The sequence below is a fragment of the Muscardinus avellanarius genome (assembly GCF_963383645.1).
Source record: "Muscardinus avellanarius genome assembly, chromosome: 15".
NCBI classification, from domain to species: Eukaryota; Metazoa; Chordata; class Mammalia; order Rodentia; family Gliridae; genus Muscardinus; species Muscardinus avellanarius.
Genome location: NC_137801.1, coordinates 64,061,095 through 64,077,289, shown reverse-complemented (window position 1 = coordinate 64,077,289; position 16,195 = coordinate 64,061,095). Strand labels below are relative to the sequence as shown.

The 16,195-nt window shown below is 43.8% G+C and overlaps 1 protein-coding gene across 1 annotated transcript in view; it reads right to left on the bottom strand.

The window, feature by feature from the left end:
• The window catches only part of ANTXR1 (ANTXR cell adhesion molecule 1), a gene marked incomplete at both ends in the record, with an annotated part of 238,604 nt that overhangs the window by 48,530 nt on the left and 173,879 nt on the right, over window positions 1–16,195 (bottom strand). The window contains 2 exons of the mRNA XM_080711616.1: window positions 6,196–6,276; window positions 15,883–16,050. Of these exons, the coding sequence (XP_080567742.1) occupies window positions 6,196–6,276; window positions 15,883–16,050 (249 nt within the window). The remainder of the gene's footprint in view (window positions 1–6,195; window positions 6,277–15,882; window positions 16,051–16,195) is intronic.

The following is a 16,195-nucleotide window of genomic DNA, read 5'->3' as shown; positions in this document are numbered from 1 at the left end:
AATGCCTCTGAGTTAATCCCCAGTACCACAAAAAACAAAATACAAACAAACAAATAAAAAAAACCCCAAAACATATCTAGTAGAAAAACTAGAAGAGCATGTACAGGCTACTGATGAAAGAAAACAAGCATTTTAAATATTGTTCCACTTTACCAGCAATAAAAAGTAAAATTAAATGAGCATATCAAATATCTGGATTTAATAATGCTGGTGAGCATGGGAAAATGAGCTCCTTACAGATGCTGATAGGAAAGTCAATTTGTACAGTCTTTCAGGAGGGCAATTTGGCAATATGGATGAATGCTTTAGAATTCCGTGTGCCATCTGATGCTGCAGAGAGCTGGAATCTCCTCCTAAGGAAACAGCCATAAATGGGTAGGATGGTTTGGCACCAAGAATAATAATTGTAACTTTGTTTATAATCATAGGCACTTGGAAATAAATATCCCAAAGGGCAGACACACAATGAAAGATGACATAACCTTAAAAGGGGTATTAGGCAACCATATATGGTGGGCCCAGGTGTGCAGAAAGCTGTGGGGACCATCCCGGAAAGTGTCTGTGGGACACCTTTTAGCTTGGTCTCTGTCCAATGTGTTCTGCTTTGGCAAGGCATCTTTTAATGCAGGCATCTAGCCAGCAACTTTTTGTGTTTTAGAGGGATGCCATAGAGATGATGAACAATATTACTAAGCTAATAGAAGTTTATTAAGTAGGAAGGATGAGAAGCCATTCCAAAGCAGAGAAACCAGAATATGCACAGGTACATACACAGAAGGTTCTGGCATTTTTACAACTGGGCGAGCAATTAATCCCACGTGTTCAGAGCCTATTTGGAGCTAATGAGAGAATCTGGGGAGAGCAACAGACTAAGACAAATGGTAGGGCTATTATTTATTTATTTACTTACTTATCTGTGGTCCTGGGGATTGAACCCAGGGCATTTTACCTCTGAGCTACATCCCAAGCCCTATTTTATTTTTTATTTTGAAACAGGCTTTCACTAAGTTGTGGAGGGCCTTGCTAAGTTGCTGAGGTTGGCCTTGAACCTGTGATTCTCCTGCCTCAGCCTCCTACATACTGGGATTACAGGCATGCACCACCATGCCCGGCTTGGGCGGGCCTTTTTAAGTCAAGCTAAGGATTTGGGGCTTTTCTCAACTCTTTGCAAGCCTGAAGCTGAGAAGGGCATGTTGAGATCCAAGCTTTACAGAGAACGCTCACTATAACGGTTGGGGCTGTAACTTGGCAGAGTACTTCCCCAGCGTGCACAAGGGCCCGGGTTCAGTCCCCAAAAATGAAAAAACAAAACAAACAAAAAGGGCAGGCATGACAGCGGCTCTTTACTGACAGCAGGGATGGTTCACGCAAAACATGCCATAAACTTAGTGAATGTCTAAAATTTGGGGGGGAGATGTTACTGGCTTGTCACTTAATTCTGGCACTTTCTCTTTTATGTTGGCCCAGAGATTCCTGGTGGTTTCCAAGGAAGAATGGCACCATGAGCTCACCCTAGGCCAAGAGAGGAAGACGGGGGATATAGATGGGAAGCAGTCCCATCTCCTGACTCCATCCTGTTCATTCTTTCTCTGTCATGGGGCTTGCTCTGCTCTGAGGAGTGGGCGCCGGCCCTGGGAAGGGCTGTGGCTCTGGGCCCTGGGCCCTTCCCAAAGCCCCTGCTCTATGGTGGGGGTGGAAGTACTTCAGAGGCTCCGTTGGTGGGCTGTGCCTGCATCCACAGTTCTGGGATGTGCTAGCTGGGAGGAGGATGGAGCAGACAGGAAGCGAGGAGGAAGAGCTGCCAGGTTTCTGTGAGGTCAACATGTGTTTGAAGCAATTTGGTATGGAACTGAGAATGTAATTAGGTGATTTTTGTTTTTGTTTTGTTTTAAAGAAAAACTTCAGAACCTGTGACTCTTGTTCACAAGCACGTGGCTGGATGTAGTCATTTTGAGTTTATGGAAAATGTGGTCAGCCTCATAAATCAGTGCTGAGGACTTTTTAACAGTCATCACTGTGCAAGACATGCAGGTCTTCATGAGTCTCCTGAGGTTATACAAAACAAAACAGAGAAGGGATGCAGACCGACCTATAACGTGGTCCTCCTGGCCCCTGGGGTGCTTTTCCATACAGCCATAGGCAGCTTTGAATTCCTGCTCCTACGTGATCTGTGACTGTTCTTGTGTAACTCCATGTGTGTACCAAGAAGTCAGTGGCCATCACCGTGACTACAGGAACACAATTCACTGCATCTACTTCTCCTATACATCTTGTATTTTTAGCATAATTTCTACAAAGAGTCCATTGAAAAGTAAACTGGTCCAGCACCGTTTTCAACAGTGCTGATGATGTGTTCAAGTGTGTTCTAGGTAGGTCTCACTTCCTGTACTTATTTTGTGTGACTGGGAAGGACAGTTCAAGGAAGGTGGCACAGTTTTTCTCAAAAACATATGGAACATCTTTAAATGTTAACAGGAACTTTCACTCAGAATTAGTAAAGAAGAGATCCAATTTAGGTGTGGCTCGGTGGAAGAAATTCCATTAGATTTTAGCCCATTGTTCTTGTATTTATACAATTAGTCTGTGCCCTGAACACTACTGGTTCCTATGCCTTATACATTTCTTTCCCTTCCTCTTTCTGACACTCTTTCTGCTTCTTAGGTTGACCTAATTTATGAATCTGTTTCTGCCAAAATGATCAGTGGAGAATGGAATGTTAACATATTTAAGTGGAGTTGTTTTTTTCAGATGCTCAAAAAGAAAAAAAATTATGAATTGTATACCAGCAATGTGCTTTGTCACCAAAATAGTACTGTGAAGCCCTACTCTAGGTATATTATTATTATTATTATTATTATTATTATTACTTTTCTTAGTCTGTAAGATGGATCTCAAGAATGCTAAAAATATTTCATTTCCACAGAAACCAGATATATAATATAAAAGGCCAACACCTCTGTGAGTATTAGCTTTATGGCCTATGCTCATTTCTATTAACTGTAAAATTTTCACATTTGCTAAGGAAATTGGTTTTTGTTGAACTTAAAAGAATTTATACTAAAAAACGAAGTAACTCAATCAAGAACTGGGCGGCTAAATTGAATAGATGCTTCACAAAAGAAAAGATGCAAATGGCCAATAGATATGTGGAAAAGCGTTCCACATCATTAGCAATCACGGAGATGCAAATCAAAACTACACTGAGATTCCATCTAACTCCAATCAGAATGGTGATCGTTAAGAAGTTAAAGAACAATAAATGTTGGTGAGGATGTGGGGAAACAAGAACTCTTCTACGCTGTTGGAGGGATGGCAAACTAGTTTAGCTGCTTTAGAGATCAGTGTGGAGAGTCCTCAGAAAACTGGGAATGGATCCACCATATGATCTGACTATACCACTGCTGGGTATCTTTCCAAAGAGGCCCAAATTAGAGAACTACAGTAATATATGCATACCCATGTTTATAGCAGCACAATCCACAGTAGCCAAATTATGGAACCAACCTAGGTGTCCGTCAACAGATGAATGGATTACAAAATTATGGGATACCCACACAATGGAATTCTACTCAGCAAGAAAGAAGACCAGAATTATATCATTTGAAAGAAAATGAAAGGACCTGGAGAACATTGTGTTAAGTGAGCTTAACCAGTCACAGAACATGAAGGGACATATAAAACATATGCACAAACTAGGGAGTTATTCATTTACCAGAAAGACCTTAGATAATGGAAGAGAAACCTCAGTGGAGCCAGGGAGGTGGTCTAAGGAAAGGGGAGGGCGAGACTGAGGTTTATTAACGGAAATACTACCATCGACTAGGTGTACATATGTGAAAATACCAACGTTAATCTCAGTACTCTGTATTGGGAAGGGGGGAAATGGGGAAGTGGGGGGTGAGTCCACCAAGTGCTGTGGGCATTATGTCACCGCCAACATGATTTACATTATGATGTGGGACCATAATGCACCAATAAAAGCACATTAAAAAATAAATGTAGCCGGGCGTGGTGGCGCACGCTTGTAATCCCCGCGCTTGGGAGGCGGAAACAGGAGGATTGAAGTCAGGCGCAGGTTTGAAGTCAGTCGCACTGGCTTAGGAGACCCTGTTTCCAAATAAAAAAATAAAAAAAAATAGGTCTGGGAGTGTAGCCTGGAGAAGGGTTTCCAGGAAGCCCAGTACCACCAAAAAAAAAAAAAAAAAAAAAAAGTAAAAAAACAAAACAAAACAAAAAAGGAGGGTGTAACTCAGATTTAGAATAGAATGTCCCTGGGTGTGATCCTCAATACCACACACACCAAAAAAAAAAAAAAAAAAAAAAAAGAAAGAAAAAAAGATAAAAGCATGAATCTAGTACTAAGTAGTTTTAATATAGAACAAAAAAGACAAGCAGCCCAGTTTAACTGTGTATTTTAAAATGTTATATACTTGTATCAAAAATTATATTTCCTTGTTGAAGAAGATCATATTCCCAATTTATAATTAGTAATTCCAGGAAAGAGTCAGGGGAAACCTCTTATCTTCCGTTAGTGGTCACGGCCTCACAGGTATTGTAAAGTTTGAATAGACAAGGGATGTGGGTCTATCTATATCTGAGTTCTGTTATGATGAATAAGATCAAAATAAAGTAAAAAAAGAAACTGATTCTTGTTGACTTTTGCAGACAAAAACACAAATTCTATATGACACAAGGACCCAGTCAATACAATATTTATATGATCCGATTTCACAACAGACTTTCCTGCTCTCCCTGCCACAATTTGGAGCAGGAACAGCTAGTTGGTCAGTGGCCTGCACAAGCCATGAAAAGTCCCTCAGCCACACACTACTCACTGTCACCGGGGGCAGAGGGAGCATGGGCGCAGGGACCTGTCTACTGGCTCCCGCTCCAGTATTTGCCAGTGGTGCCGTGTTGAAGGGAGAGAGGCAAAGATGTGGCATATTCATTAGACACTGATTACAACACGGCTTAAAGTCTTGCATCAAACATCACAGACAGTAGAAAAGCACACAGTAATTAATTACAATAGTATTTGTCATTGAGAGTTATAGCTATTATATGTTTAGCACTGAACCAAATACTTAAAAAAACAGTATTATTTCCCACCAGCCACACTACAAAGCAGTTATTGTCATCTACCTTATACAAACAAAATAGAGAGGGAGGTCAGGTGGCTTGCCTACAGTTTTTTCTAGCCAGGAGGGAAATCAAATTCAGATTTGATAAATATTGTATTTGATAAATATTGTATTGACTGGGTCCTTGTGTCATATAGAATTTGTGTTTTTGTCTGCAAAAGTCAACAAGAATCAGTTTCTTTTTTTACTTTATTTTGATAAATCAAAATCAAATTCCAGGTCAGCCTGACTTGAAGAGAGTTCTAAATTAAACACCTTTATCTTGCCTTTGGATGAATGGGCCCCATTCCCAAGAAATGGATGGAAGATACAAGTTGCTGGCAGCTCAGGAGAAATTCGGTCCTAAGCCTTGCTCTGTGACGATTGTGGGGGAAAGACTAGCTCTCCAGGAAGAAATGGCAATGGAGTGATATCGATAGAGCCGCGGTCGATTCGTCATTGTTATTTACTTTCGGAATCAGAGCAAGTTACGCAACTTATTTTGTCCATTTCCTCCTTTACAAAATGAAGGCAGGGACTGAAAGGTTTCGAAGGTCTCTGTGGCTCCACCTTTTTCTAACTCTCCCCTCCTACTTGGAGACACTCCAAGGCTGGTCCAGACAGCGTCTGGATGAGTCCTCACCCAGGGTGGAAAATCACCCCATCGTCTGTTTGGCTGATTCCAACACCTGCTGGAAGGTGGCAGAAGGTCTCTTTGGCTTTTGTTCCCCCCACCCCACCCTTTGGTGCTGGTACTGTGCTCCATACCACTGAGAGGTGGCTGAGGACGAGCAGCCCCTCTCGGTCATTCCCTGTAGCTCCAGATGGAAAACTCCAGTTCTAGGAAGTTAAACCCAGCACACTTCTGTCAAAATCCTTTTCAGAGAAGCAAATCAAAATGTAAGATCTTGTAATAACCAGAATTTTGAAAATGAGTGTCTGATTTGTCACAACAGGAAGTCATAGCCAGATGTGTATACCCAGAGTGATTCCAGCTCTACCAAGACGGAGGGAAAGAGAAAAAAAAAAAAAAAGTGCACGTGGGCCTGTATGTGTGACCATTAAGAAGTCCTACCGTATCTCCTGGCTGCGGCCGCATCACTGACACACGATCATATCCTTTCCTTAGTAGGACCCACAAGGCATCGAGTTTTCCCTGAAATAAAACAAATGCATTGAGATTACATCTGAAACTAGAACAGTGGGCAGCTACAGTAGACACTGGAACTTCCCATGCTTTTTTAATGATGTCAATAGCACAGCTCCAGAAATAGGCCAACATGCTTGTCAAGGAAACGGATGCTCTCTACAGCCTCCAAGAGGAACACAGCCCTGCTAAGACCTCGACTTGTTTAAGACTTCTGACATCCAACGTTGTAAGATAATAAATTTGTGTTATATTTATCATCTGGTTATGTTTGTGGTAACTTGTAGCAATGATGAAAATCAATATATCCTTTATTATTACCTTACTTATTCTGGTTTTATTCACTGCTGTATCCTTGAAATTCTATTTTTGGTTTTGAAATAACAATTTGTTAAGTTGTTAAGTAGCTGAGGGTTTTGCTAAGTTGCTGAGGCTGGCCTTGAATCTACTGTCTTGGCCTCCCAAGTGCTGGGATTATACGTGCATGCCACCACACCCTGCAGGACTAGAGATTATTATTATTAGTAGTAATAGTAGTAGTAATAGTACTGGGGATTGAACCCAGGGGAATTCTACCTCCAAGATACACCCCCAGCCCTACCTTATTTTATTTTATTTTTTAATTTGGAAACAGTCTCACTAAGTTGCTGAGAGCCTACGTTACTGAGGCTAGCTTCAAACCTGTGATTTTCCTGTCTCTGCCTTACAAGTACTGGGATTACAGGTGTGTACCACCACACCCGGCAGTGAGGCTAAGTGTTATTTTGTGAAGATTTTGTTTTTGTTATGTATGTGTATGGGTGTGTGTGCACATGTGTGTATGCATGCACAAGCACACGAGTGTGCATATCCTGGGTCAAAATATAAAATGTTTTTCCTACGAGAGTGTTAGGTATGTTTGCCTCTGGATGATAGTGCTGGGAAGGCTGGGGATGTCTAGAGAGTTTAAGTTCTGGAACTCAAAGCATTTATTAGCACAGCATTAACTTAATGAATCATCTCAAAAGCTTCATGTTCTGAAATTATCCTCCTGTGGGTTATATACACATCTAAAAACTATATAGTCTTGAAACCCAATCAACTGTTTTTCCAGCTCCTGTGAGTTCATCTTTATCTCACCAAGGATAGTGTTTCTCATCTCCTTTGACAGTGAATTTACAAATCCTTAGAAAATCTTTTGCAATGGCTTTAAAGTGCTGGCTAGAACTGCTCTGTGTTCAGCATAGTTTTCTGCATTAAATCATTTCAATCACTAGCTAAATGCTTTCCTTTAAGCTTCTTTGGGATAAGCATTCATAGTTCAGGATATAACTTGGTGGGTTTCCTGGATGAATGCCTTCTTTTTCTTTTCCTTCTTGTGAAGGGCAGGGAGGAACTCCTAGTATTTGGCGTCATACATCAGCCCACCCACAGCGTCCAGTGTGCTAATCACTCAGCTCTCAACAAGTAAGAAGCAGTGAGATGGGGCTGAAAGAAGAAAACCAGGTCACTGATGATGTGTATTAATGAACTCAGCAGAAACGTAAAGATGCACACACAGCAAAGAAGCAGAAACCAACTAGATGTATAGACCCAGGAGAAATGGGAGCAAATTGTGCTCCTCTGTGGCAGGGGGTCACAGAGCAGAGATTAAGCACAAAGGACTGAAGTCACATGCCCAGGTTTGTCAGTGGGTCTTTCCCTCATGAGCCCTGTAGCTTGAATGAGCTGTTTCATCTCCCTAAACCTTACTTTTCTCATCTTTAAAATGGAGATGATAATACTGTCTACTCTACAGATCTCTAAGGTTTAAAATTAAACATCAAAGTTACATACTTGTGTCAGAGAAGGTATTCATTATGTATTATCTATGATCAGAATAAAGTCAATAAGGTGATAATTTGGGAGTTTCTATAGAAAGATGGAAAAGAATGTGATTCAGAGTGTAGTGTTCCAATCGAGTTGGCTTTGCAGGCATGTACCTCCCCCTCCTCTAGTCTACAATCTTCCAGCTCCTCTCCACCAGGCTGTGGTTTTACTCCTCTTTCTCATGATATCACTGGGCTCCTGCCCCGATTGTTCTACCCAAACTGCTCTGGCTAAGACCTCGATGGCATCCTGATTGTCAAAGGCCTTGATGTTCCTTGACTTGATTCTTCTAGAGATCTGCTGTGCTGGGTTCTCCCTTGGGCTCGGGCCGTCAGCCATGGCCTGTCTCTCTTTCCTCTCTGGTCAGTTCCTTCTGCTTCCTTTGCTCTCTTCACCTAGACTTGACATGGTGGGGTTCCCTTTGGCCCCCTCTGTCCTCATTCTTTGGGTTGAACATTATCATCTGGCCCCATGACTCATAAATTCTATCTTTAGCTTTGTCTTCTCGGTGGCCTACCAAACTTTAGTTTGGTAGGCAGTACATCACAGGTATCAAAACCCAAACATCACAAATTGGACGAATTCTTCTCCCCAAATCCATTCCTCCTTTTGTACACCCTGCCTTGGTTCATGAAGGGGCAAGCTGGACATGAGGATCATGCTGACCTCTCCCTGTGCCTACCCGTGTCTAATATGGACCATATCTTGGGTGGTCTCTTTGTAGCATCTCTCTAATCACCTTTTCTGTCTAGTCCTGACCCCCCATCTCCAGGGCTCTTGCCTATGCCCAGGTATTCACCACCTGTCACTCGTTCTGTGAAGAATCCTGATTGATCTTTTGCCTCCAAAATCCTTGTCCTCTCTTGTCTATTGGTTAATATCAGATTCCACTGCTAGCTCAAGTCGATGCATTGTGGTTTAAAATAAGCCATGACAAGTTTAACCAGCAGTGTGAAATTGGGCAAATTACTCAACTTCCATATGCGTTGGTTTTTCCATTTGTAGAATGGAAGAGTAATTGTTTCTACTTTGAAGGTGGTTGTGAGAAACAACTTCCAAGCACTTGGAACTGGGTCTGACCTGCGGTGTGTACATTACAGGTGAGCCATTATCATCGATTCTTCTGGTCAGGTGAGGACTAGCTAGTGCCATTGCTTTCTTGGTGTTCAGAATATCCCACAAGTGAACCCAAGGTCTATGGCATTGACAACAAGGTGGGTAATCTACACAGCCTATGGTCAAAGAGGAGAATTTAAAACATAACTCCAAGCTGGCATAGTGGTGCTTGTAATTCCAGTATTTGGGACAGGAGGATCACAGGTTCATGGTCAGGCCTCAGCAACTCAGTAAAACCCTGTTTCAAAACTAACAGAAAGAAAGAAAGAAAGAAAGAAAGAAAGAAAGAAAGAAAGAAAGAAAGAAAGAAAGAAAGAGAAAACAGGGCTGGGGATATAGCTCAGAGGGAGAATGCCCCTGGGTTCAATGCCCAGTACCATAAAAACAAGCAACTCTAAGGTCAAAAAGAAGTAGCCAGGCGTGGTGGCACACGCTTGTAATCCCAGCATTCTGGAGGCTGAAACCAGAGGATCGCGGTTCGAGGACAACCTCAGCTACTTAGTGAGGCCCTTTACAACTTCAGTGAGACCCTGTTTCAAAATAAAGAATAAAAAACAGGGCTGGAGGTGTAACTTGGAGGTATAATGGCCCTGGGTTCCATCCCCAGTACAGAAAAAAAAAAAAAAAAGGCCCGACAAAGGCTCTTGGAGCCTTGATTTTTTGAGTGAAGAAAGAAATCTGTCATATTATTTATTTATTTATTTATTTATTTATGTTTATTTATTTATTTATGTTTGTTTATTTATTTATTCATTTATTTATTTATTTTGCAGTACCAGGGATTGAACCCAGGGGTATCCTACCTCTAAGATATACACCCAGTCCTATTTTTATTCTTTATTCTTTTTTTTTTTTTTTTTTTTTTGGTGGGTCCGGGAATGGAACCCAGAGGCATTTGGCCTCCGAGCTACACTCCCTGCCCAATTTTTTATTCTATTTATTTATTTATTTATTTATTTGTTTATTTATCGGGTCTGGGGATGGAACCCAAGGGCATTTGACCTCCGAGCTACACTCCCTGCCCTATTTTGTATTCTTTATTTTGAAAACGGGTCTCACTGAGTTGCAGAGGGCCTCACTAAGTAGCTGAGGCTGTCCACGAACTGCGATCCTCCGGTCTCAGCCTCCCAAATTCTGGGATTACATGTGTGCGCCACCATGCCCGGCTATTTTTATTCTTTATTTTGAAATAGGGTCTCACTGAGGTGTAACTTGTACCTCACTAGGTGGCTGAGGCTGGCCACAAACCTGCGATATTCCTGTCTTGGCCTCCCCAGTACTGGGATTAAGCCAGGCGTGGTGGCTCACGCTTGTAATCCCAGCATTTGGGAGGCTGAGACTGGAGGATTGCAGTTCGTGGATAGCCTCAGCTATTTAGTGAGCCCTCGGCAACTTAGTGAGACCCTGTTTCAAAATAAAGAATAAAAAAAAAAAATAGGGCAGGGGGTGTACCTCGGAGTTCGAATGTTCCTGGGTTCCATCCCCATACCCGGAAAAAAAAAAAGAAAGTACTGGGATTACAAGCATGCACCACCATTCCCAGCTAAACTCTTGTCATTTAAAGACAGTAGCTAATTCATAATATTCCATTGAGGTCAGAGGTGCCTCAGCGGATTCTTCCTATGGGTCTCCAGCTGCCCCTTTAGCCTGGGAGATGCCTTCCGGGTGAATGGCGCTTCACCGGTGTGGAGTGTCCAGCCTGCACTAGCCTCTCCACAGGGTGTGTTTAAGACACTGGTCCTAGCTGGGTATGGTGGCACACGCCTGTAATCCCAGTACTTGGGAGGCTGAGACAGGCAAATTGCAGGTTTGAGGCTAGCCTTAACAACTTAGTGAGGTTCTATTTCAAAATAAAAAATAAAAAAGGCTGTGGGCATAGCTCAGAGGTAGAATACCCCCGGGTTTAATCCTCAGTACACCCCCCCCCAAAAAAAAAGACCCTGGTTCTTATTCCCTCAGACAAAATGTCTCACTGCTTCTGAAAAGTGAAAACAAAGATTTCTCCACAAACCTCAGAACCCTTTGCCAGAGTGTATTAGCTGATATTTAAAAATAGCTTTCCTTTCATAGGAAGCTGATGCAGTTTGACTATAAAATGAGAAATTTACCAGTTCCAGGCTCTCAAACTGTATCTTACTTAGCCTTAGTACACACACACACACACACACACACACACACACACACACACAGAAGTTCTGTGTAAACGCTAGCTTCTGCTTCTTCCTTTCCAATAGGTCTGGGCTGAGAATGTTTGTGTGACCACCATTCAAAGCCCTCGGGTACTTGGGTGTCTGTGGCTGGGTTTCCTCTTTTTATTTATTTATTTTTTGCTAGGCAACAGCTATGTCTTCTCTTCTGGTTTGTCCGCCTTTGCTAGCTGGAAGCTAGTCAAAGACAGAGAAGAATTCGGAGTTCAATTTGCAGGGCCTCTCTCAACTGATACCTAAATTTTTATACTTAGATAGTGTGACTCGTACTTCCCTTCAAATGAAATTAATAAATGCATTGAATAAGTTTAAGTTAATGGATAAAGCTGGAAGCTTTCCCTACTCATATACACACAGGATAATCATTTGGGCTTTTTTTTTTTCTTTTGATCTTTCTTGAAAAAAAAAATTCAGAACCATTCTGAAAAGTAGCCAGAAACAGAAGAAATCTATGTAACCTCAACAGCATACCTAACAGGCTCCGTCTGTCTTGCTTGGCTACATACAGCTTCAACTAGAATAGTGTCATGACTGAATACTGCTTGGCTACAAGGTCAAGGTGTTTCAGGCCAAGGACAACAGGTGGGCCTAGCAGGAAATAGGCAGAAGATCCCTCCCGCAGCCCTGCTGTCTGACTCTCTTGCAGGGAACAGCTGGCCTGCCTGGGGAGCATGGGTCTGGCTTTTGTCCTTCGGTGATCATATCTGTCACTTCTAGTCCCATAGTGGGGCTACTGGAGCAGGAGAAAAATGGTTTTCTCTGAAGGCTGCAAGCCTTCCAACAAACCTGCAGTCATTCTGGTTTTAATCTAGCCGGTGGCCATATATAGGGGCATGACTTAACTTGTCTGAAACGGCCAGTCCCAATTTAATGAGAAGCAGGGGGTGTTGTAAATCCAGGGGGTAAAAACTGAGCAAAGGAAAATGCAGGCTCAATATTAGGGACAATTTCCTGATCATGGGCCTGGAATTTGGACGGGTAAAGTGTGGTTGGTGTGGTCAGTGCCTTAGAGTGGGGAACAGCGGGTTGAGAAGAGCCGGGGTGGGGGGCACTACGTTCCCACCGGGCTGGGTTATTGGGGGCGCGCACCTGTTTCTCAGCTCTATTTCAGGGACTGCAGGAAGGAAACAGTGCAGGGCAAGCCACTTACATATGCATAGGGTTCTGGCCACTTTCCCTGGAAGCTGGGCGTCTCCCCAGGTCCTCCTGCCGCTGTGTGCTAGGTGAAGGTGCTCTCCCTGTTATGGTGGGCCTGGAAGGTGGGCACAGCATGGGCGGGTCGTTCTCCAGGAGCTACCTTTGCCCATCCATTAAGTCTGCATCTCTCTGTGTCTTGGAAGCTGGCTTCTACCCCATGGAGGCTTCCCTCTGGCCAATAGGTGGCACCAGAAGGAGTCAGAGCAAGATGTGGACCGGTTGGGGGACTTGTTCCTTTGCTCCCTCCCTGGCCCTAGCAGCGGCCGCCTTCCTACAAAGTAGGGGTCTGAGAACATTGTCTGGAAAGGGCTGTAGTAAAGATGATGGGCTTTGCAGGTCAAGAGGCAAAATTGAAGATATTACCTAAGTGCTTATATAGCCATTTAAAACACAATCATTAGAACATGTAAAGATCCATCCTTTTAGGTTGCTGATGCCCGCCCCCTGGCACTCTTCTCTAGGGCTGTGGCTCTCACTGGGCTCCAGGGCCACCATTTCCCCCTTGCCCTGCAGGCCTGGGGTGTAGCAGTTCTCCCAGTGCTAGTCCCTACCTCTGTGGGGCCCCTTAACTCTGTCCACTCTCTATTAGCCTGATCCTTTGGTGTATGTCTTCTGTTTCAACATGGGTCTGTTTATGGATGAACACCATGACAGGGCTCAAAAGGGGGCAGCAGAGCTTATGATGATCACATGCGGCTGTTTGTTCCAAGTCTTAGTAAATGTTTGTGGCACTGCAGCTGGAACAGGGCTCATCACAGAGCATGCGCCTTGGTAAATTGTATGAGGCTAAAGTCCAGAGTACACATTACTTTTGAATCCTTTCCTGTGCTTCTATTCTTCTCGTTCCTGTCCTTCCTCGTGCACTCAGTGTAAACACAGATGCCCGCTTTTTTGCTTTTCCTCAAGGACGGCAAGAAGGCTGTCACCTTCCAGACAGAGGGTACCCATGTGAGTTTGTAGCTGGACCGGCAGGGAGCTGTGGGAGCGGCTTCATAGTTACACCCCACGCCTCGGCTCTTGCACAAGGGATGGCGGGTTCCCTCTCTGTGCCAGGTACAGTGCTGTTTATTGGTGCTTCAAAGCATAATTAATTGGTGCCCACAGGGGGTGGAATTTGATGGAGAGAATGTTCATAAACATGCGTAATCACACCAACGGCTATTCACACATCTCCTTCCTGGCAGAAAGAGTGAGTAAGTGCTGGCTCTACTGTGCAGGAGCAACATTCATGCGTTTTGCTCTTCACAAGGGAGTTCTACTGAGGTGCTCAGCACGTCCACTGGCATCATGGACTTTTCCCATTTGTAGACTCCAAGACACTCAGATTCCCAACCACTTAACATTAATCCAGCAGTTGCAGTGGTGATAACAGTGATCCCAGTGTGAGATCTACCGAGGGTCTCCTTGCTGAGACTTCGACTAATCACCGAGGTCTGGTCAAGGCCTCTTTGCCTATTTTAAATAACCCAGGCACCATAGTTCCTGTCTTTTGAGAAACTGTTATAGAATGCTGGCTGAAATCTTGGTAGCAACTTCTTCACTGGGATTACTGAAACCCAGGTGGCTGGGCCCCACCTCTGGAGTTTCTGATTTCGAGGATCTTCTGGAAGTCCCCAAATATACATTTTCATCAAGCTCCTGGGTGATGCTAACGCCACTGGTCCAGGGACCACACTTTGAGAACCAGTGATTGAATACAATGACTGAGGAGGAAGCTCAAGAGCCAAGACTGTGGAGGAAGTGGTCACGGGCAACACAGAAGCCTCCCTCAGGGAGTTTAGATGTGAAATCGAACAAGAAAGGCAGTGGGGGGGGCATAAAAGGAATCTCACTTGAGACCACATGGGCCAGTTGTGAGGGCCAGCGTGCCATCAGAGGGCTTTTGTGAGACACTGAGCCACGAGGCCTGGGAATATGTATTTTGAGAGCATTTTCAGGTGATTCTAACACTCAACCAGGGTTGAGAACCTCTGCATATTCAGCACCCAGCACATAGTAGGTGCATGACAAAGCTTATTGAATTAATTCCAAGCAGGCATTGGGGGATGTTCTGAGATTTCCCCATGTATTTGTCCGTATCCTTATTTCTTTCATAATATCCAGTCCTAAACCACTAGTTAATAAAGGAATGATATGCTTTCAAGAAGAAATTGAATTTATTTGTGGTACTAGGGATTGAAGAATTCTTCAAACAGAATTCATGTTTTCTCAGCATCCAAGATTAGAGAAATGAAAATAGAAACCACAACCAAAGATACTGTGTTTTAGTCACGAGGTACAGATTCCTGACCACGCCATAACAGAAAATCCCCTCTCTCCATCTCTGAGAATCGACTTGGCTCCTTCCTGTCTGCACGCCACTGCACGTTCCTCATCAGGAAAGAATCAGGAGCAAACAGCTGTTCCTCAAACGAGCTGCGCTTCATCCACATCTTCCCGGAGTCAAATCCCTTGCTCCGGGGGCGGGGTGGGGGTGGCTTATCTTTAAAGAAGAACCTCGCTGCTGCTTTAAACATGGCAGACCCAAATGGAAATGCATTGCAATTCATATGAGCCTCAGCTAACTTGGCTGAGAAAAGACTACCAATGAAGTCTCATGCCACTGTTTGAAGCAATATTTCTTTTGATTTTGTGAGAGAAGGGCTGATCTAAAATGAGCAAATAACTAGCAAGTGGTAAATATTTTTGTTGCCACTGGGGCTGGGAAGGCTCTGAGCGTGTGTGTGTGTGTGTGTGTGTGTGTGTGTGTGTATGGGGTGGTGCTGGGGCTGGGCACTCATACCCTCTTTGCCTTTTACCCGAGGCTCTGGGATGGGCCCTGTCTGTTTGCAGCATGGAAGCCAAGGCTATAGCCCTGAGTTGGGGCCCTGGGTTCTAGATTTTAGCAGAGCAAGGACTTTTCTATCTCAGTTTTCTCCTGTATGAAATCAGGGAGACTAGATTCCTTTCAAGTAAAATTTTCTAGGGCTCTCTGACAATTGGCACAGAACGCATGCTTAAGGGCAAGGCTGAAGAGAGAGAAGGGTACTGTTCTAACCACATGGATCCAAAGCCATTTGTACCCCAGGCGAATAGAAAAGAGGCCTCTGGAAGCTTTAGCTGCTTCCTGAAGCCCAAACTTCCCCAATACCACAGGGGGTTTTGAGATCTGAAGCTGCTGGGGTTGAGAGGAAGGTGGCAGGGAGAGAAATGGCAGAAAACAATGGAGATTTGCTCATAGGCAGGACGTGGGTCCTGCAGGCCATACCTTGATGGGAGAGTACCACTTCCGGGGGGAAGAGGGCCGGCGCATATTGTTGTTGAGATTTCGAGGTTCAGGGAATTCGTACTCCTGCTCTGGCATCTTGACTCTCGCATTCTTTGCTTTTTCCAACTTAGCACCTTCTTCTGTGGAGCCCTTTTCTCCCCAGCGAACCTAAGATAAATAAAATGTCATAAAGCAAAGTGACAAAATAAAATAGGTTGCCCCTGGAGAATAAGGATGACGAGCACCTGTGTGATGTGCAGTGCAGCTGACACCCAAAAAAGGGAAAGGAAGCATGTGGAGGGGGAGACAGAGA